Source organism: Panicum hallii, chromosome 5 (genome assembly GCF_002211085.1).
Source record: "Panicum hallii strain FIL2 chromosome 5, PHallii_v3.1, whole genome shotgun sequence".
In the NCBI taxonomy this organism is placed as follows: domain Eukaryota; kingdom Viridiplantae; phylum Streptophyta; class Magnoliopsida; order Poales; family Poaceae; genus Panicum; species Panicum hallii.
The window spans coordinates 14,537,212-14,563,165 of NC_038046.1; the positions used below are offsets into that span (position 1 = coordinate 14,537,212).

At 43.4% G+C, this 25,954-nt stretch overlaps 3 protein-coding genes across 6 annotated transcripts; all 3 read right to left on the minus strand.

Annotated features, from left to right (window-relative positions):
* Nucleotides 1-470: 470 nt before the first annotated feature.
* LOC112891893 (protein RADIALIS-like 3) lies at nt 471-1,799 on the minus strand. 2 transcript variants are annotated; one of them, XM_025958893.1, is made up of 2 exons: nt 1,366-1,797; nt 471-742 (listed from the first exon to the last, which is right to left on the minus strand). In XM_025958893.1, the coding sequence occupies exon 1, from the start codon at nt 1,629-1,631 to the stop codon at nt 1,374-1,376; it is 258 nt and encodes an 85-aa protein (XP_025814678.1). In that variant the 5' UTR covers nt 1,632-1,797; the 3' UTR covers nt 471-742; nt 1,366-1,373. The 2 variants fall into 2 exon arrangements, with proteins under 2 accessions (XP_025814678.1, XP_025814679.1); XM_025958894.1 differs by lacking the exon at nt 471-742 and adding an exon at nt 1,212-1,231 and having other exon boundaries at nt 1,366-1,799.
* A 3,086-nt stretch (nt 1,800-4,885) lies between these two features.
* Nucleotides 4,886-6,231, minus strand: LOC112895129 (protein RADIALIS-like 3). 2 transcript variants are annotated; one of them, XM_025963012.1, is made up of 2 exons: nt 5,880-6,231; nt 4,886-5,110 (listed from the first exon to the last, which is right to left on the minus strand). In XM_025963012.1, exons 1-2 carry the CDS (start codon nt 6,148-6,150, stop codon nt 5,106-5,108), a joined length of 276 nt encoding a protein of 91 aa, XP_025818797.1. In that variant the 5' UTR covers nt 6,151-6,231; the 3' UTR covers nt 4,886-5,105. The 2 variants fall into 2 exon arrangements, with proteins under 2 accessions (XP_025818797.1, XP_025818796.1); XM_025963011.1 differs by having other exon boundaries at nt 5,861-6,231.
* A 12,174-nt stretch (nt 6,232-18,405) lies between these two features.
* On the minus strand, nt 18,406-20,133 carry LOC112895364 (CBS domain-containing protein CBSX3, mitochondrial-like). 2 transcript variants are annotated; one of them, XM_025963316.1, is made up of 6 exons: nt 19,919-20,133; nt 19,561-19,825; nt 19,369-19,450; nt 18,874-18,947; nt 18,727-18,787; nt 18,406-18,621 (listed from the first exon to the last, which is right to left on the minus strand). In XM_025963316.1, the coding sequence occupies exons 2-6, from the start codon at nt 19,816-19,818 to the stop codon at nt 18,479-18,481; spliced, it is 618 nt and encodes a 205-aa protein (XP_025819101.1). In that variant the 5' UTR covers nt 19,819-19,825; nt 19,919-20,133; the 3' UTR covers nt 18,406-18,478. The 2 variants fall into 2 exon arrangements, with proteins under 2 accessions (XP_025819101.1, XP_025819102.1); XM_025963317.1 differs by having other exon boundaries at nt 19,561-19,828.
* Nucleotides 20,134-25,954: the final 5,821 nt, after the last annotated feature.

A 25,954-nucleotide genomic window follows, 5' to 3' on the forward strand; every position in this document is an offset into this window, starting at 1 on the left:
ATGATGTTTTGGACATGGCATAGCTTTCAAATTCTATTATGCACGTCTATAAGATCCAATGAATTTGTAAGATTATAGGAGAATTTTTTAGGGCAAATCTAAACAGGGAATTCCTGTTTCCGGACCAAATATTTCAAAATTTTGACTGAATTATCCAAAACATCAAGATTTGTGACTGTAGGTGACTATCAGAGACTAATATAATGTAGTGTTACTTGAGCCTATGGGCTATGGGGTCATATTGTTAAAAATCTAACTATTTGGTGGCGCTTAAGTTGCATGGCATTTGTGGCTGCGTGCCCAACCGACGTGCAATTTAGCGGTTTACATGTGGTAAATTAATGTGCAAGTTTTTTTCATATAGGGTGCCGTTAAATACTGCAAAACATATAGCATCACATCGCATACAATACTCTCAACAAAATCTTTTAAATTTGAACAGAGGTTAAAGAAGACAAATGTTCAGTAACTGGGTGCAGAATGAAGGACTTTTTTATTTCACTTCTTCTCAAAGATACATAATACCCATACAGAGATGATCTTACATGAGAATTGAGATGAACAGGTACACTACTACATACATGGGAGATCGATTGATCTGCGCGAACTAGCTATAGGTAGCGGTAGTTATTCACATATGTGCACGGATGCTCCGGCCACTTGGTTGAGTTACTTTTTTGTAGCCACACCCACGTACTGTATGTCATGAATGTCGCCTAAGTAGATCTTCAGGTGCTTCAGCCTGCAGAAAAGTAGGGTAGCGGATCAGCTAGCTGCCTGCAACTTCACAAATTTACGCAGCAGAAGATTCTAGTCTAGAAGTTGATGCCTGGCAGAAATATATATGTATACACCGGTCTGTTATTCAAGAGCTGACAAATTGACACGAATGGGTTGTTTGTTCAGCAAGCCCCGACAGAGGCCATGGAAACCTAGTTGAATTGAGCAGCTGGGCCTACTAATTTGGGGATCTTATTCCAGTCTTCAAAGCATACTTTCCAAACTTAAAAGGTCCTAGAAACTAGCTTGTTGATCCTCTCCACTAGCTGCAGCATGGTACAAGAATCTAGCACAAAAAGCAAGACTTGAGCTAGTAGCCTAGTACTATCTGTTTCAGCTAACTTCAACTTCAAGCTGCCGTTAAGCTGAAGCTTATTACTAATTGACCAAATTAAAAGAATACCTACCTTCTCCAAACTCATGACGTGCCCAAACCGGAAGTTTAGTCACTCTAGCGGCGGTTGACACACACAGTATGCGAGGTTAGTAGTGTACATGCGTGCGCTAGTGGAAACAGTACGTGAAGCACAGCAGACATGATGCGCTAGCAAAGCAACCGAATATTGTGGCTCGATGGATGGTTACCTGTGGGCCTAGTAATTGGGGGCGCCGCCGCCGGGGCACCTGTAGGCTGGGAACGGCACCTTGCCGGCCTCGATGCGCTTGACGTCCTCTTCCAGCAGCTCGTAGTAGCGCCTGACTTCCTCCGCCGACTTGCCCCCCACGGCGCGCGCGATGTTGTGCCACCGGTCCGGCGTGTCCTTGTCGTACACCGCCAGCGCCTGCTCGAACAGCTTGTCCTGCTTCTTCGTCCACTGCGCCCTCGACGAGCTCATCGACATCGACGCCATCTCTCTAGTCTAGCTATATATATGTATATATGTATCTTTCTCTCTCAGAAGCAGCAGCTAATTAAACTGAGCGAGAGCTGGGCAAGGAGCTGACGGCTGGCTCTTGATCGTTGCAGCTCTCGCTCGCTTGGCCTGTGTGTGGCTTGTGAGAAGAGGAGCGGGAGAAGCGGCGCTACTTATAGGGGGCCGGCCGTGGAGGATGGCGCCCGTCCAGTGTGGGGTCAGGGGAAAGCCGGGGGAATAAGGCATCCGTGAGCCGGAGCGCGGAGTGTCGCCAAGGAGGAACAAAAAGATTTGTGTCCCAGGGAAGTGGGGGATATATCTCGGCAACCTTTTTATCGCTTCATCATCTCTTCCTGCTGCTGTATTGCTACCGGCTGCTAGATGGGTACTCTTGGACCCAACCCTGCCGAACTGTGCTGAATCCCTGGCAACTTGCGACTGGCCTGGCCAGGGGGCACCTGGGCACTCATGTGTACACACTGGAGACCACATGAGCTCCTGTGCAGATTATTGTTGGGGATCAGGCTGCTGATACTAGTACACATGTATATATGCCAAGCTTCTTCTTGACAGGAAAACTGTCTGTAGTAGTAGTGGCTCTATGTGTTGTTATGTTGCTTGTAGTCTTGTACTACTTGACACGGGCTGGTTATATATCTTGAGAGCTGCTTGTACCACCACACGTCTACATGACTGCAAGAAGGTGTGTGGCATCAAGTCCCGTTTTTGCACCGATCCTAACATGGCTTTTTGGTTATCGGATCTCTATGCGTCGTAAGTTTCTTACCAGAGTTTCATTAATTTGGACTGAATTGCCACTTGCTAGAGGCTACCAAATCTTGTGGTTGATAATACAGAGAACTGTTTCTGGCTAATATTGTGTTTCTCCTCTTTGCTAGATGCAGTAGCTATTGATAGCGACTCCGAGTTAGTCAAAGTGATGTCTTGATGATGGAAGCAGCCAACAGCGATCCGTACATGTGATTTTATACTAATGACAATGCATGAAAGCTTTTTTCATGTTACTTAATAAAAATACTTAGGTTTAGCGGGCACAAGAAAAAAACTTAATAAGGCTCTCGTGTAAATTTGGAATTATTTCCTCCACCGAGAGCACTAAGCAAGTTGGAATAATCTCCAAATAGCAAGTTGCAGAACAGTATATTCCGTGACCAGAAAGAGGGCTCTCGTACCTGTAGTAGAATCTATATCTTCCCTCTTTGATTTTCAAAGAGAATAATATCATATTGAAGCGTCCATCCAGGATTCGGGCTCCGGCGCATTAAAATTTTCTTTGCCCCTTTTCCAAACTTTCAGCTCGGTATTCTGGATTCTGCACTGCTATATATGCTGAATCTAATCTGACGTGTACATTTCTCCATTCTATTTGGACTATATATCCTAAAGTAAATGGAAAGGCAATACTCGCGTGGTGACCTTTGAGCATTTTCTGCACTTTGGCAGAGTTTAACGCCTCTAAGAACACACACGCTCAGAAATGTTTCAGATCAGTTGAGAAAGAACAAAATGACCAGCAGAATTAAGAAGGAACGTACAGCAGAAAGGAGCGATGTATATGTGGAAAATGCCCATAGATTTGATTCATCTACACGTATAACGTCAGGTTGAATCCTTACCCAAAGTATATGGGGCATCAAATTATGATGAGAGAGACACTAAAAATAAACAAAAGCCTGGGGCAAATGCTTGTTACAACTTGCTGCCGACCAGTCCAGTCGTCCGGACTCCAGAGCCCCGATCCTTGGAGCGGGCGAGCGGCCATGTGATCGATCGTGAGACTTGCAGATTCTATTCCCTTTAATTTCCTGGCCAAGTTGGTGTTGGTGCGTGCATCTCTCAACAGCCCCGCATGCACATATATATTTTGTTTAGAAAAGGGAAATGTTCATTTGGAGAATCTCGCTATATAATTTGCTTCATAGATGCACAGTAAGTTTCGTAGATGATCACTGGGATACCATCTTCGTACTTTCTATATTAAGTGGGGGCAATTGTACAAAGTAAGTTTATTCGCTAACATCAAATTTGTTTTTGTTAACTCCATCATAAAAATGTTTTAATAGTGCATTTATTTGATGACATATTTCTGTAAATATAATCGAAGTTGGAGAAGTTTAACTTAGGGTGGTAAAACTAAAATATTTACATTTTGGAATGGAGTGAGTCATTGGCTATGTTGTTTTGTCATTTACATACAGATGGCTTGTTAACGCGTAACATGGTAAGTTAAGGGCTACGTGCAAGCTGAGCGTAGCTCAATTGATTAGGTTTCTTAAGGTGAAGCATGACCATTTGGGTTATAGTCCGTGACTCGGCATGATTACTTGCATTTTTTTAAAAAAAATTATTCTACAAATTTAAGGTTCTATTCTGTCAATGGTATCTAACGTGTCCATCAAAGATTTTATCAATTTTAAGATTCATCGAAGCCTATGTGGCTAGTGTTGTGTGCAAGTAGTCGTAGGGATAAGTCCGTGTGCGTATGTATACTGTATTTCACCAGAAAAATAATTAAGGTCAATTTGCTTATCATGGTGTGGATACTTGGATGTTACTTCATTTTTATCAGAAAAAAGTTATATATGAAAAATATTTTTCAGATATTTGTTTTGAAAACTAGAAAAATCATATACATATATTTTCCCGAGGACTACTAATATAATTTTATAACTTTCTTGGGATTTTTTAATATATTACATAAAAATTGGTGGCCAAACTTGTATTTTGGTGGAGCATATAGAGAGGATAATGGAGGGCAAGACGGACCTTTGTTTTGTCTGCAGTCAAGTCCGTGCATGTGCTATAATATTCAATATTTATACATATTTATAGGAAAAATATCTCCAGTTTGTACCGGTTACACTTGTAATTTACTCGTCTTTTGATAGAATAATCATATGGGCCTGGTCTGTTTAAGGTGCTCATAGAAGTATCGTATGTCTGCGTGCGTTGGTATGGTGAATGTTCATTTTTTAATTATTTGTTTAATTTTGTTCGCCTAATTTTGTCCTCCTTTAAACTGAAACGAAAAGTAGAAAGTTACTTTATTTGGTTACTGCAATAAGCGAGGTTGTTTGTTGGCAATGGCATTTTGCCCCTCATCAAACTGTTGGTCACACTCTGCTACTTTGTGTCAATAATATTCAAAACGACAAATATTGCAACAGGAGGGATCGATCATATTCGCAGATATATGGCGTTCTTGGAGCGTGGAAATGTTATGGTGCAAGGGAACATACATGAGGCATTTATATCATTCGATCCATAGGTCAAAAGCTGAACTTGGTACACAAGATCAAAGACCAGCAGACCAGCCATTAATCTCGATATCCTAGCTAGCCTTGCCATTTCCATTCAAGGCGCACACATGCACAATTTATAAATCTTCTTCGAGGAGCACAGCTAGCCACTGTGCAATCCTTCCCCTTCATTGAAGCTCAGATGTATACTTCAACCTACAGCCACATTGTAAGCCTCATGAGAATTCCGAAGATCAATGCATGAATAATTGTGTATCACAAAAAAACAGACATGCATAAATGCGTACATGACCTTTTCTTTTCTTTTTTTATGAACACTGTTTACTCATATTCCATTTTGCGGGTGGAAACTTTTTGCGCATAGTTGGCGTCTGTACCGAGCACAGGTGAATCTAGTATGATGATGCGTCTGGCCATTTCATATATATTCCATTGTCCCCCAGCATGATGGCTGATGATAACATAGTATATTCTGTGAAGTACTAAGCCGGCCACGAACAGATGTGTCTCTCGAGGCACAGCACGTACTAAACCATACTAGTCAATTACTCAATTAGCAGCCTAATAAACCAAAGTTGCCAACTTGACATGTCGTACCAATCTACCATCGGAATTAACAGTATGGACGGTTTATCTAAACAATATAGAACATTATCACAGCGACGCCAGTGGCGTGCTTGCATGATGACATAATGCAGTTTTTTTTAGCAGCCATAATGCGATTTAATTATGACTAGTCTCGTGGTATTTGCCGTTTCGAGCATGCACGAACTGACTGTTTGCTGCTCAAGGATCAGATCTCATGTGGCGCAGCAGCTATCTACATCTACTAGTTGACAGCAGGATTGGTTAACATATTTGGCATGTTGCATGCTCCAAACTAATAATAGAAATAAAGGGCGAGCAATTAGCGGGTGGACGGCGGGACAGCAGGCCGGTGTCAACCTGTTCGATCGGTTGTTACCTCGCTGCAGCGTCGGCGGCGGCGGCGCGGCGGCGTACCAGTGGAACGGCACCCCGCCGGACTCGATCTGCGCGACGTCGCGGACGAGCAGCTGGTAGTGGCGGCGCACCTCGTCGACGGACTTGGTGCCGCCCATGTAGCGCGCCACGTTGTGCCACCGGTCCGGGGTGTCCGTGTCGTACACCGCCAGGGCGCGCTCGAACATCTTGTCCTCCCCCCGCGTCCACTCAGACGACGATGACGAGCCCAGCTTGGTCGAGTTGGACGCCATGGCAGGGTCCTGATCTTCCTCGGAGAGGTTTGTGCGTCTAGCTAGCTAGTGATCGATGTAACTGGTGGAGGGAAAGGAAGTTTTGAAATGGTTGCGATGGAAGACCCAGAGTTGTGAGGGTTCAATTTATAGGATCCGTGGGGCTGTGGGTTTGGGGCCAAGTGGCCGACCTCTGTTTCCAACTGGCAAAAGAACCCGGCATCACGGTGCCCGGACTGCCCACCTAGGAAAAGGAGAAGTAAATGATAGCTGTCATTCAACGGCCTCACGTATGTCACTTTGATTGTCGTCTTTGTATATATCTTTGTAGTATCATTACTATCCAACATCGTAAATGTTCTGTTGACCAGAGATTCAATGGGTTGTGACCATGCATCTAGTAATGTTGGTTGGCATAATTCAAAAAGCCTCACCTCATGGACTCTTTAAATTAATGAACATTTCAGAACATCTGGTAGTAAATTGGCTAGGTTTGAGTGATGCTCCAAGGGTCCAAGGGGATATGATGAGAAGAAACTCTACTTGGGCGTGTGAGGTGCAAAGGGCCGAGGAAGACTTCTAAATTTGAACATTGGGGAACTTGCCGTTTGAAAGAAATTCGAAAAGTACTGCTCCAAGGGTACAAATCAGCGAAACAATGCCAAATCGTTAAGGATCTAGGAAGAGTGCAATGATGATTAGAGTATTGAGCAACATGCTGTTTGAAACAAACTACATGTGCTGGGATAAGCAATCGTCACACTCCAAACATATTGATACATATGTTACTGATGCAATAGCCTTCTCAATTCTATGATCAAACTCTCAAAGCTTCAATCTACTGTTCGTGGCAACCAGTGGAAAACTAATGGTTCAACTGGTAAATGAACTTACCTACTTCGTAAACCATGAGGTGGGAAATTCTTTTAGCAGAGAAGAGTTCAATTTTGTATGGAACTATCTATTATGTGTTTTTAGTTTATTTAGCAATGTTAATCAGAAGAAGAAAGGCACTCAAGAGTGTTGCTGCCACCTCTCTCTCTTTCCCCCCAAAAAGAGAAACACGCACACATACTTACCCCTATAAACACACGCATATATATCCACGTAGTGCATCACTGACGCGGCGTGTTGTTTTGGTTGACCGTAAAGTACGGAAAAAAGGTCTGATCAGGCTTACTTCTATCAAAACTTTCAAGAGACCAAGCCAACATATCTTTAAATTAATCACTACTATTGATTCATTGTTCATCGGCACAATTCCTAATGCTAAAAGAATAATTAGTCATAAGTGTGAGCATCTATTCTGAGTCGGAGACTCGGAACCCAAGTAGTAGGTTCCACCGCATGTAACCTAAGTACCTAACTACCATGTGAGGCATACTTGAGAACCAACAGATACAATATCATTGGATAAACCAGAACATGATGAGGGGGTAGACTAATGAAACCAATTATGGATAATACATCACCCACATTTATACAAATAGGATCAAAATGCCTTGGATCATGAAAACTCATGTTATTGTGTGTAGAACAACCACAAAACAGATATGTATGGTATGCGTTAATCATCATTGGTGTTCATCAACTCATGATATCTTTTGAATCAAGATTGGTAAAATATGAGAAGTGGAAACCAACTAAAACAATAAGAAGATACATGTCAAACATTTAAAATATCATAACTAATAAACTGCATACATTTCTTGCATTGCTCTATAACCATATAGATAGTTCTTCACATAGTCACTTGCGAGTTGCAAGAACTGACTATACAATGTAGCATGTAAGTGTTTAAATGACATATATAGGGTTTTCATGATTTTCTACATCTCCTAGCATTTGTAAAGATGTTTCCCAGATTATGTATCAAAATAATCATGTTCTAATAAATAAACTTGATTGATGTTATTAATTTATTTGAATTCAAAACATAATTAAACCTTATGAAATTTTTGAAATTTTATAGCTTTTTTTGGCCTATTGTTGATGATTTGAGTGGATTCTCTAGAAATATTAAATTATCTTTTAAGAGTTCACAGAGGTTTAAGTTTAAGTTCTCTAGACAGTTCCTTCCGATATCTTGGTCTAGTTCTTGATTCTATTAAGTGTGGCTTATGTCCTGTTTAGATCTACTAGAGTTAATGGTTAGCTAAGATTAGTTGGGTGTAGGCAGCTAGCTGGATAGCTGTTAGCTGGCTATTTGAGAGTTGTTAGCTGAGAATTAGTAGGATTTGTATGGATCAGTCAAAGTTAAAAGTAGCTTGATAGCTCGAGCTATGTGGATCCAAACAGGCTCTAAACCCGGGATGCTTTACTTTCACTTGTTGGCTTGCCTATTATTGCTCGGAGCGTCTTCACTTAGTTGGATGATATTCCATAGCCCTTCTGGTTTCATGATTTCTACGTGGAATCAAACTGTTCGCCATAAAAAAAAATAGATTCCTTAAAATTTTGGATTTTCAAAATCACGAGATTTTTCATTCATGATGCCTCAACTGTTTCCAACAGTCCAATTCACATCGATTCAGTACAAGATAAAACAGAAAAGAAAAGAAAAACGCCAAGGGCCTTTCCCGGCCGGTAGATATGGTAAATCGGAATCCCCTCAGAAAGCCTGGACTGCGGTTGGTAGATGCCGCGGCCAACTTGGTGATGGAAAAAGGTTCGCGCGGCTCATCGGCGCCCAGGGCACAGCTAGCTGCTCTGCCTAATTCTGCGCCTTCCGGGGACGGGGGAGAAAGGCGCCCGCGATCGCGAATCTCATCGGCAGGGAATCCTCGCAAGGGAAAAGGCGCGGCGTGCGTGCGTGCGTGCGTGTGTGCGCTGGGGATCGGAATCCCTCCCCGGAGATGGCGACCTGCTGAAAAGCACCTGACGTCGGGGCTTACTGCCCTGAGCCTAATGCTGTGATTAGCTCACACGACGAAGCTTTAGCATACTGCCTTTCGCCAGAATCACACAAGTTGATGCAATAGAATCTGTTTAATACTATAAGATTCTCCTTTCGCCCAATCTATGGTGAGCGTGGTGGAGACCAGTTCATGCAACGGAGAGAAAAATTATTTCGGAATCTAGAAAAACACCCTATTTCCAAGCTAGAATTTATTTGTAGAATCTCCTTTCTCTTTTATTTAAAAAAAAAGAGAAACACGTCGTCCTAGCCATCTACTAGATCAAAGTATCAGGTGATTGATAAACTGCAAGTAGAGGCCCTTCCCCATCCGGCGATTTGTCAAACAAACCCAGCTCCTAGATTGAGGAAAACCACATGCATGCACGACGGTGCAAGTGAAGTCCAGAACATATGCCGGCGGCCGGGCAGAGGCCACCGTCACTGATCGATCTCTGCCTCTAAATGGTATTGCCATCTTTTTCTACAAACAGAACCTCGCAGATTGGCCTTGACGCAGCTATCATGTCTCCTGCCTCCTGGTGATTGCTTGTTCTTCGTTTCACGTGTCGGTGTCGGCCATGGGTTCATGACCACGCAACAGGCCTGGCCGTGCCAGCTGATAACAGTGCATCTGTGACGGGCGGAGCTAGCTTAGGAGATGACCGGGATCATCTCTCTAACATGAATGCTAGATGGGGGTCATTAGTGATTAAGAACAGTAATTTTCTATTGCAAATACAAAAATCGTCAGGGTCTGCTGACCCCGACAAACACCCCTGGCTCCTCCCTGATCTGTGAATTGTGATGCTACTGGGGAAGTTTCTGAGCGGTTTTCTAGGATGGTTATGGATGTTTGAGAGCTGTTTTGGTTACCTGGCCTGTTTCTGATGTCATATCCTCTCAATCTGTGGGCAAGAACAATAGGTTCTGGTATTACTATCCCGGCCCTCCGTTGGCAGGGGAGAAAGATGCAAACAAGATTCTTTGTGTTTTTTTTTTCTAATATAGGTTGATTTTGGTTCTTTCTTTTTTTCTTAAAAAAAAGCAAAGGTAGGTTTTGAGTTCAAGATGTAGGTTTGAGATGCAGTGCTGAGTTCCATTTTTTTAATTATCCCTATGTAAAGGTTTGTTTGTTTACTTGAAAAGCATCATTCTTTTGGTTTTCTTTAATTAAAATAAAATATCCAATGATTTATAGCATGTCACTCTCAAGTGAAAAGACATGGCTTGAAGACTGATGCACACGTGCATAAAAATAATAAAGTAACAAAATCAACGGATGCACATGTACACACATCAATATAATTAGGAGGCAGCTAAAATACGGCCGGCCGTAAATTTGGCTGATCGTACGGCCGCACCGTTTTAGAAATACAATGATTAGAAAAATAAAGGTGCTTTCTCTTTTTGAACGGTAGTGATCAAGCAGGTAGATTTTGTCTCATAATATACTTTTTTGGAGGGGTGCACAAACTGAACAGCCCAGGAAGAAAAAAAAGATTCCAGATCACTCGTGTTCAAATACACCAACCTAATATGCCAAAATTAGGGTATACAATAAGCAATTATACATAAACAGATTTACCTCCACCCTATGCTAAATCCAATAATACAACATCACACGCAAAACTGAACGGCATGGTTATTCATGAAACTACACAGGCATTTCACAAGCATATTATCACAAATGCATTGTACTTCATACTTGCATAATTGATGAGCATACAATGAGAAAAAGAAGATCAAATCAGTTTGTGTAGCAAAAAATAAGTTGGATAAGGTGAAGAACTAGCTTGTGCATCCTAATAATCAATAGAGACCCTCCAAAAATAAAAATTCATCAATGGTGGATCTTTTGCTGAGCATTGCTTTATAGCATAAGCTGGATCTTCATTCTACTAGGAGGAAGGCAATTCACCAAATGCTAAAGAACAATACTTTACCTAACTAATAATGATACTTTGCCCATTACAATTTCAAGCAAGATTGGTGAATATGAAGCTGACCCTTTAAAATAGAGCCAATCTGCAATCATCGTTGGAGTCGTTGTGCGCTGATGGGATGTAGCCCAGGATTCTCTCTCTTAGCACCCTGGTATATGTCGTAAGCATTTAGATTAATATTTAGTAAGTATTTTAATAATATCAGTTATGCATTTCAGATGTCCATTCGAAGTAATTTATTGCATAATAAAGTATATACTATTGCTTACTGAATTGTTTTGGAAAATTGGACTAGTTACACCAGCATAACTCTAAGACAAAGACATAGCAAAATGGTGGGTTTGTCCGCACCAAAACAACTTCACCAAGATCAAAACACATAACAAAACTACTATAATTAGGTTCTGATTAGGTTCACCTGTACATTATGCAAAGTTAGTGTTTTTCATAGATATTTACTACATATCATTAGTGATAATATTTTCCATACCAAACAATGCTAGACTAAAATGCACAATCTGCCTACAAATGAATTCTAGTAAACCAAATGGTTAATCAATAAACTGTGTTGTTGTCTAATAAGATACAATATTAGTATCTACACCGAATTTCTAAATTGCTATTGAATAATCAATAAATTGCTTGGCTTCAACTTAAATGCTAGAAAATGATATAATGAACATGAACAATCAGCAAGGAGTGATGTGGTCCAATATGTGATCCTAATCCTAATAATGTCTAATATCTGATACTTCTTTCACAATTTCAATGCAAAGAAAGCTCGACTTACCAAATTGGCAAAATTCCTTGAATGGTTGTGCTTAATCAACTACTACCTTATTGCTGATCCTGAAAAATTCCAAACAAGCAAATGTAAGGATAAAACAAGATAAAGAAACTCAGTATCATTTGCTAGTTGAGCTGCTCAAATAATTATAGAGTGTGTAAACTATAATATCTAATATCTGATGTTTATTTCACAATTTCAAACAAAGAAAACTCGAATTACCAAATTGGCAAAATCCCATGAATGGTTGTGCTTAATCAACTACACTACCTTCTTGCTGGACTAAAAAATTCCAAATAAGCAAATGTAAGAAGAAAACAAGACAAAAAACTTAGTATCATTTGCTAATAAGTTTGTTGAGCTGCTGAAATAATTATGGAGTGTGTAAACTATGGATGATATTTTCCTAGCAGAAAGTTAAATTTAAACAATATCATGTGCATCAGTGGACAAATTCAATAAGGCTAACTATGATTTAAATTATTTTCTTCTCAATTTGGGAAAACAAGTAGATAGCCAAGCTAGATAATGTGCATGTGTACAGTGCACTAAAAGGCTCAAGCTTTGGCACTTCTAATTTCTGTATAACATTTTACCAATTGATACATGTCACGTGTCCTTTGCTGTTTAAATCATAACTAATGCAGATTGTCAATCTCACTTGAAAATATTTACTTTGTCATTTCTTAATGAGATAGCTGAAACCAAATAGACACGTATCGCTTCGTCAGTTTCTAATGAGGTGGCAAAAATCAAACGTACAAATAAACTAGGAAGCTAATAAGCATGCTGACAAGCTGAAAATAACTCAACGTTTAGTATCTTACTGCTTCATGCTAAAATCATGGGAGGAGGAGAATCATATTGGATATAACAATTTCTTGTAAATTCGATATAAAATGCTTGGCACGCATACACTAAATTACCTAGCTCCTAGATCCCTAGCCTCTCACCTCACCTCGATGATGGAGATTGGAGAGCATCCACGGGGAATCCAATGGTGAGTGCTAAACATGGCCGGAGGATGAAGAGGAGAGGCCCTTACCCCTTCGTAAGGGCCGGTGGTGTGGAGATCTCACCGGCCACTATGATCGTTGACGTCCTCCCTTTTTCCTCAGGGAGATAGGAAGTTCTCTCGGTAGAGCTCAGCATAGTCGTGCGAGCACTGCTGCCACTCCTCTTGGGTGTGGAGTTGCGTATGGCCAGGTCCAGCAAGGAGGGTGGGGCTTAGGGGGTGTGGGGCTGTTGTAGCCCCTCGCACCGTACACCGTATGGGAAGGGAGGCGGGGAGGGGAGGCGCGGCAAGGGAGGGGCAGCGCGGGAGTGGAGACGCGACGGGGTGGGGGAGGGGCGGCAAGGGAGGTGGCGAGGTGACGGTGGAGAGCCGGCAGGGGAGGTGAGGAGGGATGGGGAGAGATAGAGAATGGAAGAGGAATGAATTAGTGGGTCGTGGGCAGAAGCAGACAGCTGTGTGGACGCACAAATGTACGGTCGGTTTAAAACTACTCTTTACCATATAATTATTCGACAAAATAATGAATAAAAATAGGCCATTAGCGAGAAGATCAAAATTTGATCATGTAATGTAATTTCTAGTTCTTTTGTCATCTTTTACCTCTTTGGGCTTAAAGTCTATGCAACATCTTTATTACATATCCATTAGTTTTAATGTATAAAAAATAGGTTGGGTACTCCCTACCAATCCCTTAAAAAGAAGGGGAAAGTCTGGTTTACACCCTCGAATTAGTGTAAAAGTCCAATTTTCAACTTTCACCTATAAAACCGGATAACAAGGGTCATCCAACCGTCGAAACCGGACAAGTTTGGCGCTTTGGTGGTATCAAATGTGATTTTGTATTTTTTAAAAAAATTCTAATTAGATCTAAAATCAAAACTAATTTATTTTAAATCAGAAAATTATGAAACTAGTGCCAAAATTTGTCGGTATTTCGATCACTAGCTAGTAATTTGTGTTGTGCTTCTCGGTGGCTCGATGACTAGCAATCGAAGGCAAGGATTTAGACTAGTTCGGGCAAAAGCCCTACGTCAGTATAGGGTGGCTCACTTCGTGTTTCTCACATTTGAATGCTAAGTGCTTACAACGGGGTGCTTGCAAGCGGTGTGTGTGTTGTATGATCGCGTGATCCTTCCTAGAGAAGGCCCAGCTCCACCTTATATACGTGGCGGGCCGGGCTACATTGCGTGAAAGAGGGGGTGCTCTTTCTTCCGGGGTCGGCTGCCCTACATGTGTCCTACCAGGGCCCGCGTTCATTCATGCTCCGCTGCCTATCGAAGTCAAGTCCCGTTCGTCCGATTCCGCGCCGCCGCCTGACACGTCTTTTGTCACGTCCTCCATCCCCCTGTCAGAGGATGGCGCCGTTCTCCTCCTGCCTCATCCCCCCGATGCGCCGGGGCGGGCCTCTCGCCGAGTTGGCAGGCTCCCTCCTCCTCCTCGTTGGTCGGGAGGTCGGGCGCCTAAGTTCGGCGGCCACCGGGTTCATGGTAGGGCCTGCTAGCACGGCGGGCCTACCTTCCCTACGCCTGGCCGCGGAGGGGACCCGGCACGATCCGTAGCATCATGTTGACAGAGTGGTGGTGCGATTGGCGCGCCTGCCGGTCGTGATGTCATGATGGCCTGTCATACCCGGGGTCTCCCACTAGTCCTCCGATCCGTAGGCGACGCCCCTACCCTGGCTGTCGGGGGAGGGATATGCACACGTCTTATAATATCTTGGGGAGTTAACGCCCTATTGCACCTTCCCCAGGAAACCATGCGCTCGAGCTCCCTGCCAAGGTCAGTCCGTCCTCCCAGCCCCTGCTTCGGCACGAGGGGTCGGGAGGGCTCCACGTGGCCCGTGCCCGGCTGCTCCCGAGCTTGGGCACCGCTTTGCGCTGCTGGGCCGGCTCCGGCCACATTCAATGCTTACCGGGGCGGGTCGCCTGATGTCGTCCGGTAACCCTTGCTTAGGCCCTTGAGGGCCGTACTTTGGGATACCTGTTACTCGTGACCCCGTCAAAATTTATCTAAAATATAATCTATATATTATGATCTATTTAAATCTTATTTATTCAAAAATGATAGGCATAACTACAAGCAACCAAATACTATGAATATGAAAAAATTGGATCCGAATAACTGACAAGAAGAGTAGGTTACATTTTTAGAAAACTTCTGATACCCATTTCATATTTTTTAAATTTAAAATGAATTTTTTAGTTTAAATCTGAATATTTTTAATTTTCACAAAATGCACCACCCAAAGGGCCAAATTTGCCCGGTTTTGACAGTTGGATGATTTCTGTTATCCGGTTTTGTAGTTGAAGGTTAAAAATTGAACTTTTATGATAGTTTGAGGGTGTAAATTGGACTTTTCCCCACCCGTTTGGATCCTCTCATTTTGAAGAAATTGAAATCTACTTAATAAACTAGGCTATTGGCTTAGACTTTGATATCCCACCACTTTCCAACCTCTAAAGTTTAGATATAAGCTTATCCTAAATTCATTGGATGGGAGATGGCAATTGATTCTATACACCACCAATTTATATTTGTATTCTATAACTTATAGCACATTCTTGGGCTCACTACTCTGTACTAGAAATATAGGATATAAATATCTCCCTCGTATGGTCAATAATAGTATATATAAATATATTCCATATATAATCATATTAGTTTAATAGATTTGTGTATAGAATAGATTCAATTCCAAGGTTTAAATGGGGACTGAGTGGAATTTGAATTGGTGTCCTAATCCTATATTGATGCGTGATGCACTCACGTTGTGATGGCCTGATGGCTAATGGCTGGTGCCTGGTGCGCTGGCCTCTGCGCGATGGCCCAAATGTCCGTTAGGCAAGGCGGAGAGCCAAGAGGGGCATCACGGCCATGCACATGCGGTGGAGGCGTCCATTTGGTAGCTTATATAATCTAGCTTATTTTTATTTGGTAGTCAAGAGGGTCTGTTTGTTTGGGCTTATAGATTATACTATCCAGCTTATTTGGTAGCTTATATAATCTAGCTTATTTTTTCTGGATTAAATAAGCTGAGTTTTGCTGTTTGTTTGCCTAGCTTATTTGGGCCCAGCTTATTTGTCCTAGACGTGTAAAGACAACAATACCCTTTGGTACTAGACTTATTCATTTGCTTACTATTTTCATAACATTAGCAGGGAGAGAGGGGCGCGTGGGGAGGGGAGGAGGGAGCGAGCCAGAGAGAGGGGCGCGTGGGGAGCCAGCCAGGGAGAGGGGCGCGTGGGGAGGGGAGGAGGGAGTGGGCTGGTGGGACCCAATGGCAATTGCGGGTAATTTGCTCCTTTTTGCCATGGGTAGTGGGTCTTTTGGGTAGAAATAAGTTGAAATAAGCTCCACTTAACTAGCTTATGAGATTATGTGTTTTTGACTCTAGATTATATAATCTGAGCAAATAAGCTGGCTATTTGTTTCCTTTACAGATTATTTAAGTTGGTTTGTATAATCTACAGCTTATTTAAGCTCAAACAAACAAACAGGCCCTAATCTATCAAGTCTACGTGCCTAACTAGCTCCAGCACGGGATTTCAACCCACTTAGCTATACTCAGTTGACATAGCTATATGTGTTCTTTTGAAAAACAGTTCCCCTGCAACTGCTGCAGGGGACTGTTTCACTGACACGTGGGACCTTCTGTGATTGGGCCCACATGTTAGGGATGAGTATGTGCAGTAATTGCGGAGAAGACTCGTATATTCTTCTGGATCTAGATAACAAAATATTGTTTGATATGAAAATAAAGATCCATTATTTGTTTGAAAAGACGTAAACAACATGCTATTTCTTTTTTTTCAAAAATGGAAATTGAGCTTACTATATCAGTTCCCGACAAGCTGTGCCTTTTGCGTCCATATATTCTTGAGGAAGTTCTACACCCCAAATAATGGCATTCTATATTATTAAATCAATCTGGTGCAGTTTATAGCAGCCCCAACTTGAGGCTAATGGTACAATCTGTAGCTGAACTCTTTCCCTGGAGCTGCAACACTAGGATTCTACTACTGTGAGGAGCTTGGCATTACTTGGAAGAATCTACGAAAGGAAAAGCAGTAATACTTTCCGGGACAGCAAAACTGCTAATCTACAGTAGTGCTAACGAACTGGTAAAGAACCAATTCTTCGGCAACCAAGCTACATTATGAGGGCAACTGGCATTCGCTTTAAGCATCAGCATTTGTCTTGGAATTACTCGGCACCAAAGGGCAAAACAATAGTAGGCTGGACATGCAGCGATTGGTGACCGAGAATAGTCTAGAACGAAGTAACGAGTATTGTGCGGAACTGCAAGTTTCGAAAAATATTAGGCAAAAGTGTTTGAAGATTTTCAGTAGCATCACTATTTGCTCCGTAATTTTATTTTCACTGCCTACCCATTAATATTGAATTTCGTTTGAAAATAATGAATTAGTAACGTGCCGTTTGCTGTTTTTTTATTCGTGAGTCGTGAATTTGTTTCATTCGGCAAAGCAGAGGCCCGTACTGGGCTGCGCGGTTTGCCCTAGGCCACCACTGGGGCTCTACATGGAGCCCTACCAAAACCCACCTCTGACCTCTTCTCCCTCTCTTGGCAATGGCTGACGGCGGTGGGCCCTATAGTCTTTGCGGTGAGTGCGCGAGGCCGCCGGCCAAGGACCAGGCCGGGGCTAAGGGTGTAGTATAATGTGGATGATCGCATGATGGAGGCGGTGGCCTGTTCTCCGCATACATCGACGCGGTAAGAAGTTGAGACTGCACCCTGTCTGGCAATCGTTGGATGTTGAATACGGTAATCTCGAATTGCATTGGACTCTAGGACAATGTTGAATTTTGATGACTGCAGTGAACTCGTTATTTTTGCGATTTCCCCGCTTCAGTCTAAGTATTTACCAATTACCATGTAACATGGTGTTTAAGAATTAAGATTCTCTGTGTCTGTCAGCATGTTTGGATTGGAAAGATAGCGGTAGTAGTTTTAAAGATTTAGTTAGCAATTGCTAATCTTCTACTCTTCTCGCCTAACTGTTGTTAACCTGGTCTCCACCTGTCGATTGGTTGCCTGGTCTTTACATACGTAATTCACAGGTTTCAGAAATAAATCCCATCCAAGTAAAACTCTGTGTAATCGGAACTAAAAAAAGGATAAGTAGAAAAATTATTATGTAAATTGAGCAGAAACATCGGGGCTGTTCTTGTAGTGGAAATTGGTTAACTTTGTAGTTACTAACTAGGACATAAATTTATCAATTATCGATAAATCATAAGTACTTATGAAAAAAGTCAATGATAAACCAAGCCCAATGGAGTCAATCATAAGTTTATTGCCCTGGTGTTTATTTTTGGTATTATTGTAGTATCCTGTTTCTCCATGTAAATATAGATATTTTCATAGAAAACAGGTGCTTATCTTGATAAAAAAATAGGTGCTTATCTTGATCCTGCATTTATTTGCTATGATCACAGTAAAAAAACATCTTTAGATTGAGGACGCGTTTATATGGTTGATGCTTGATCACGTGTCATAACAAGTCCAAACTCAAATGATCCATATGAAGCTTATAATTTTCCATCTCTTTATTAGGTCGCTAGCAAATTTAACATGATAGTCAGTGGGCACTGATTGCCGCATGGAGGCGAATATATATCTTTGTTAAATATCATGAATGAATTCATACAATTTCTTTACCAAATGTAAAAGGCTAAAAGCAATTCTAATAGTAATCTCCTCTGATATACTTCTTCAGCTGTCTTACTTCCTGGTGCTGTTGGTCCACGATTGCTCTAACAACATCACCAACAGAAATCATACCAACTACCTTCTCATCGAAAACAGGAACATGTCTGATATGCTTGTCTGTTAACAGGAGGGGGAACCCAACAATTAGATCCTAGGTTTTACAGTAACTTGCAAATTTGATACAATCAACTCTCTTTACGAAATAACTGAATGATTCTTTACCTGTCATTACCTCCATCGCACGTAGGATATTGGTTCTGCTGGACACTGTAATTAGCTTGTCCTGGTAGTAAAGGAAATGATGAGGACTGGGAGATATGCTATGATAGTATTCAAATAGTATAATTTTCCACTTTCAAGTCCTTTCACCTCTTCTGTCATGATATCTTCAACTCTTGTTTCTTCTGAAGGTCGCCCTGGCAAGAGGATCTTCCTGGCAAAATCTATCGAAAAAGATTTTTTTTTAGCATTTGTTGGAGAAACTATAACTCTTTGCATTATTTGTTTTAAACTGTTTTGAAAAAGTTTTTATGTATTTTATACTGGATAGTGGATATGCCAAATTTGTGCATTCGTATTTTCTATATGCACATATACTATGACAAATCAGTGTTTTTCTTTTGTATCAAGATGGTTTATTGGAACAGACCGCTTCAGTTAAGGCTAACTATTGTGGCCATCGGTATTTTCGTTGTCTTGATACTGCCTTTCTGTTATTGTTTTCTTTGCTTTCAGAGACTGAAAGATCAGTCTGATGTTTAGCTCTCATAAATAAACGTAATTCGGCATCACAAGAACACATAATCTAGCCAGATCATTTGGATTCCAGTTGGCCAGCTCTGAATAGCTCTGCTTTTAGCTTACCTCTCTCAGTTACAATTCCTGCAAGCTGCTTCATGTCCCCTGACTTGAGCACCACTAGAGCTCCAACATTATGGGCTGTCATCTACAATTTTACGGACAGTTTCTAATCAGTTCGCCGTAGTCTCATATATATGAGAAATAAAGAAACAAATCATCTGTTCTGCACTTGTACTCAAGAACATAGATGCTTACGTGCTTGACAGCTTCATGTACCAGATTGCTGGCGTCGCACCAGTAGACTGCTCCAGCTTCAGCCTCCCCTTTCGCCTTGAGGATCTCGCTGACCGTGATGTTCTCGAGCCCCATGTGAGGTATGATCACAGTCGGCGACTCGCTCTGTATGCGCGAGATCAGGGTGGCCCAGGAGAAGATCCCCTTGTTCATGTGTTGCTGGACCGCGTGCCGTAGTTGCCTTCCATGGAGGCGCAGCGCCTTTGTGATCCCTTGCATATTTGATCTGCTGGAGTGACATGATGGGTGACGATCCTAGCTCTTGTGATTTTCCTCCCTAGTACGTTGAGAAGAGGAAATGAGTTGGGACTTCACGTACCTTGATGGAGCAAATGATTCGGTCCTGCTCTTGTGTTTCTGCCGATCGATCCTAGCTCGATTGGGTGAGTTCTCCGCGGCTGGAGCTTAAGAACCGTGTGCAGAGCTGCTTATGATGCAAGTTTCTCCCCTAACCGGCACACAAGAATTGGTGCCTGCCTTTGCCATTTCGAAGGAAGCAAGGAATCTCGGGTGATTAGTACTAGCTCAGACGGATAGAATGTTGATTCTTTCGTTCCAGAGGCATGCCGAACTTTGCTTTAGAGTTGGTTGCTTCCTCTGGTTAATTTCCGTGCACACGAGGAGGAAGCTAGGATTCTGGGAAGGTTTCCTCCATTTTTCTTCGTCAGCTTTGTCTGTTGGTTCAGTTCGTTGTTTTCTCGCCCTTTTGGTGTTTACAATGCTGTTTCCTCCGTCTTTAATGCGAACGCGTTCAAAATTTGTAGAAATGTAAGAAGTTTTTTTAGGTAGTCTTGGTAAGAACTTTAGACACCTGGTAAAAAAAGATTATACAGGAGGGGGAAAAAACTCGATTATATACTCGTTAGCAATGACGAAAAACCATTAGGAGGCAGGACTCATTATTGCTAATTTTTTTGAAATTTTTTATTACAATTTTTTTGAGATAGGAGAGGACTTAATGATGTTTTGCGAGCAACGCGGTATCTGTTTCGGCCCTTATTAACTTTATGTCACGCTCGATTTTAAGGATAAAATCGAATGTATAGCATATGTGTGCCAAAATCAGTTCTCACACATATGTTGACATAGAGAGTGTAATATATCAAAGACAATGTTCAAAAGCGTAAACAAAAGAAAATAATAATATTATTACACTCCGAATATTATAAACGTTCTACCGTTATCCTAAACAAAGTCTTTGGCAACATCTTATTCCACAGGCAGTTGACCGGTGAACGCACGCCTAGAACTCTTTGAAGTCGTCGTAGTTCTTCATTTCAATATTCTCTTCTGAGTAGCAGTTAGACAAGAGTGAGTACTCTTATGGTTGGTACTCAACAAGTGGGGAAAGATGCAAGGCCATCGAGGAAAGGCTGAGGTTTATGGCGGTTAGTATTTTTAGTTGATCATATTTTATTAGCAAGTATCTATTTAATTAAGTGTAAGTTTATACCAACCCACTTAAACATAAGAAACCAACACCAAAACAAAACCAAGGAACCACAGATTAAATTATTCTTTAAGATCAATTATCATGTGAGGGTCCAAACCGCTCGTAACCGTGAGCACGGCTGATATATCAGTTTTCACTCGGCAGAGGTTGTACACTTTCACCACAAATTGTGTTCCTCTGAGTCACCCGGGTTTGCAAAGCTCTTAAACACTTCTGAGGTGAGTGCTGAGGGGTTCACTACAAAGTTTTTACAAAGATATATAGAAAACTAGATAGCCCGCTAGAGTTTCAGTAGCGGTGTGAATCATAACCCTCCCTAGTGGTCAGCACCTTAGCAAAGGTTACTACCCAAAGAGGACCGGGCTATACCACAACACCGACCCCCTCCTTGCCCTTTCAGTAAGGCTACCAGTTAACCACATGCCTAATTATTTAGCTAATATCAGAGCCATATGACATTTGTGGTTGTACGGTTTTTTTGGGTGGTTCTCCATGTTCCATTTAAATAAAGTGATCTTGTAAAATATCTAGATCTAACAATAGTATAAAGTCATGATTAACATTCTCATGTGATAGCACCATTTTTCAAAGTTAAGCAACTAAGCATTTCTACCCAAAAACATAACTAAAATTAGGTGTTCAAGGCTTGGGTGAAAAGACTAGATCAATCCTTAATAGGTATTCCCGTCAAGTTATGCAATACAAAACTATAGTAAAGTGATTTATCATGCTATTATTGGGACCAAAAGGAATATGAAGGGGGAGAAGTCAACTTGCCTTCCTCGCCAAACAGCTGCGTTTCTTCCTCAAACTGCAGCGCTTGTCCTTCCTCGAACGGCATGTTGTCTACGCCATCACACAAGCAAAACATACAATAAATAACAAACAACACAATAAACAGTACAAACAGAACAGAATAAGATGATAAAGATGTTGAGCATGATGCAAGGATCGCGTGAGCATGAGAATCGATGAAATCGGAGTTAGAACGAGAAAGATGTGGCTAAAACAAGGTTCCAGAGGCTTATCTACGAGGATTTTGAAAGTTACAGGGACTAACAGAAGAAAACTAAGGGCTAAAATGGAAATAAACTAAAGATATATGGGTTAGACTAGAAAAACAAAGGGGCTGGACTGCGGGTTCTGATATATAGAAGATCAGGGGCTAAAACATAAGAAAAGGACCTAAGGACCTAACAGCAATTATCTTAGAACTAACTAGGATGGCAGTTTATTTTGAACAAACCGAGGGGCTCTTTTGAAAAAAGGCTTGGATGGTGGGGTGTGTTGACCGGTATCGACCCGGTTCGATTAAACTTGGGCTATTGGATCGCGGCCGGGGGCTGCTCGGCTCGCGTGGCTGCGGCTCTGATAGTCGGCTGGTGGCGCGGGACGGCTCAACTCAACACCGCGGCTCGCCTGGGTGGCTTAGGCGAAGCTGAGGCGGCTCGGCAGGCGGCGCGCGGTGGTGGGTGGCCGGCGAACTCGTCGGAGTTCACCGTCTCGGTGCTCGTCTCGGGTCGCAGAGGGGGTGGTGAGGTCAAGGAGACACCAGTGAAGATGAAGGCCAAGCCGACAGGGCGGGGCGGTGGCCGGAGGTGAGTTCACAGCGGTGAGGCGCTGCTGAGGAGCTCCGGCAAAAAATCGCGCGCGAGGGAGAGCGAGAGAGAGGAAGGGAGTGGGACGGTGGAGATCCCCACCGCACGATGGAGCTTTGGCGATGGTCGGAGTCGACGAGGTGGCGGCGGAGCAGCGTGACGGCGGTGGTCCGAGCACGGCAGCGTGGGAGTAGTGGTGGCGGGGCGGAGCAAAAGGGTGAGCGGAGGAAGGGTTTGGAAGGGGAGAGCAAAGAGCTTGGGCGCTCGATTTATAGGGAGAGGGAGGAAGAGGGAGAGCCGGTAGGGGAGGGGGCGTCGGTGGTGATGGCTGGCCATGAAGGTGAGGTGATGATGGCAGCCGTTACAAGTGAAGGGAGAGAAATGGAAGGGAGGAGGTGAGGGGTGCAGTGGTACTTCAAGGCATTAAAAAGGACGGCAGGCGCAAAGAGGAGGGAGACGAGCGGGCGCGGGAGATGGGCGGCTGGCAGCAGGTGATGTGGGTGGCAGGGTGGGGAAGGCAGGCGGCCGGAGGTGGAAGGAAGCTCCGATAGGTGGGCCCCACCTATTGGTGAGTCAGAGAGAGAGCAGGAGAGAGGGAGAGGAGGAGGTGGATCGGGCCGGGGGGAGCAGTTGGGCCAGGCTGTAGAGAGAAAGAAAGAGAGTTTTTTCCCTCAAAACTGGGTGTTACAAACCTACCCTCCTTAAAGAGAATCTTGTCCTCAAGATTCGGAAAGATCGAAAACAACTGAGGGATCTCTGCGGTAAGCTCTTCTTCTCTTTCCCATGTAGTTTGATCGGTAGTAAACAAGTGTGATGCTCTGGAATCAAATAAAATAGATATAGGTTCGGATTTGACGAGGAACGTACCAAGCACAACATCAGGAGCTTCTTGAGCTGTGTCGATTGCCACGTGGTTCACCCCACCACGCACGAAGTTCTGTTGACCCTTGTTGCCTTGAGAGTTGGGATTTCCATTGCGCAGTTGAGATGACTGTTGTCCAGGCCTTTGTCCACTGCTCTTTTTGGCTCTGAGGAGTTTGCATGTTGCGCTCTGGTCAGATGTTGGCATAATGCCCCACTTCACCACACCTGAAGCATCCATTAGGATGAACTAGTGTGATTGGACTATTGGTTCTCACTAATGCACTCGTTGTGTTGCTGATTGGGGTGCGCTGTGTCTGTTGATTGAAATGCTGGGATTGCTGGGGAGTACACTGGGGCTGTTGATTTTGTTGATAGATTCCACCTTGTCCTCAAGTCCTAGATGGAAAACCCTGTGATGATTTGTAGCGGGAGCGGGTGTTGCCGCTGGATTGCCCTTAAGATTGGAACTTTAGCTTCTGTTCACCAAGTTCACTACACTTGTTTTCCAAGCCTATAGCTTTGTTGAGTAGCGACTGAAAGTTTGGGAACGTGTGACTCTGTTGTTGATAGTTGAGTGGCCCTATCAGACCATCCAGAAAATGTTCCTGTCGCTTCTCATCAGTGTCGACTTCATTGGGCGCGTAACGGGACAATTGAGTGAATCTGTCTCGGTACTCACTGTCTGACATGTTGCCTTGCTTCAAGGCCAAGAACTCCTTCTGCTTCAGCTTCATCGCACCGGCAGGGATATGGTGTGAGCGGAAACTATTCCTGAATTCTTCCCAGGTGATCGTCTCAGCAGCAGCATGTGCGGCGGTGTAAGCGTCCCACCAATCAGCTGTAGATCCTTCCAAGCGTTCTGCAGTGTGCAAGATCCTTTCACGATCATTGCACTGTGTTATATCCAGCTTTTTACTAATGACTTTCAGCTAGTCATCAGCATCCAAAGGATCCACTGAGTGAGAATAAGTAGGAGGATGGTGGTTCATAAACTCCCTATGCTTGTCTCTGGGTGGCTGGGCAGCATGCAGCGGTTGCTGGTTCTGTTGTGCTTGCAAGTTTTGGATGGTGGCAGTGAGGTTCTGCAACAGTTGCATCTGAGCTGCTAGGAACTGTTCCATTGCTAGGTTTCGTGGTGGGGGCGGTGCTTGATTCCATTGATTGATTATGTGGGCACGCCTCTAACTTGGAATACCTTATCCTCCTCCTGACCTGGTGTTTACCATCTGATTTGTTAGAGAAGGAGTCTTGGATAAGAACGATGAACTGATAAAGGTGGATAAGGGAGAAGGGACAAGATTTGATCTTGATCAAACTTTAACTCTTTATTGATTGATGCATTTGTGGCTTATCATCTCAAACAAAACAAAACAAGCACTTGTTCACAAAGCAAACATTCTTACACCATCGTCCTCGCAAGAATGGTTCTAGCGAAACAAACTTTAAAGGATAACCAACCTAAGAGCCTAGAAGCCTAGCCTAGAAGACCGGTGATGGAGCCAGGTGCGCCGTAGCGGAGTCTCTTGCGGGGCGGTGACAAAGCGGGGAAGGGGGGCTCCTCATCTTTTGCCGGTGGTTCTTCTCCGGCTATCTGGGCCTCCAGCTGAGCGATCCGAGCTTGGGCCTCCTGCAGCTTCTCATGAGTCCTGTCGAACTCAGCGGTGATGCCCTCGAGGTCGGTGTTGAGTGCAGCAGTGACTCGGGTGAGGATTTTGATGCGGTCTTCTCCATCTTCTCCCAGCGGTACAACCGTTTCTTCATTTCCACTAGTACAGCGAGGGAGATGACGGTACACGGTGGTGTGCAACTCCCGGTGGTGACGGTAGCAGAGGGACCAAAGAGCTCTCTTGGCAGCGTTGCTAATGGAGGCAGCGTATGTGGTGAGGGGCGTGGCGGACTCGTGCACTGAGCGGGAACTCAGTCCTCTTGAAGTCTCCAAGCGTTCCCTGATGTCGACGCGAGTGAGGTAGCAGCGCCCATAACAGGGTCGGAGTAGTGGTCCGTGATGTAGAGGGGCTTCACGGTGTTGCCCAACTCCCATAAAACGTCCTGGAGCAGAATGGGAAAGTAGCCAGGCTCGTCCATCGAGTAGTAAATGTTGCAAGTTGTTCCCGTCTCACGAGGACCATTACCCTGGTTGCCAGCCGTGTTGTCATTGTTGTTAACGCTGTTGTCCTAGCCGTTGCTGCTGTGGTCATCTCCTTCTTCTTCATCGTGATCATCCTCGTCAACATCATCTCCGTCGCTATCATCCCCAGAGTCATCCGGGTCTCCTCGAGCGGCGGCAGGTGCTGGAGCATCTGGAGCGGGAGCAGCTGGTGATGATGGCGGTACTTTAGCTATCGGGGTGGAAGGGGTAGGAGCTGGTGCTGCTAGTGTTGGTGATGCTGCCGGGGTTCTCGGGACTTCTTCAACCTCTTCGATGGGCTGAGCTAGGGGA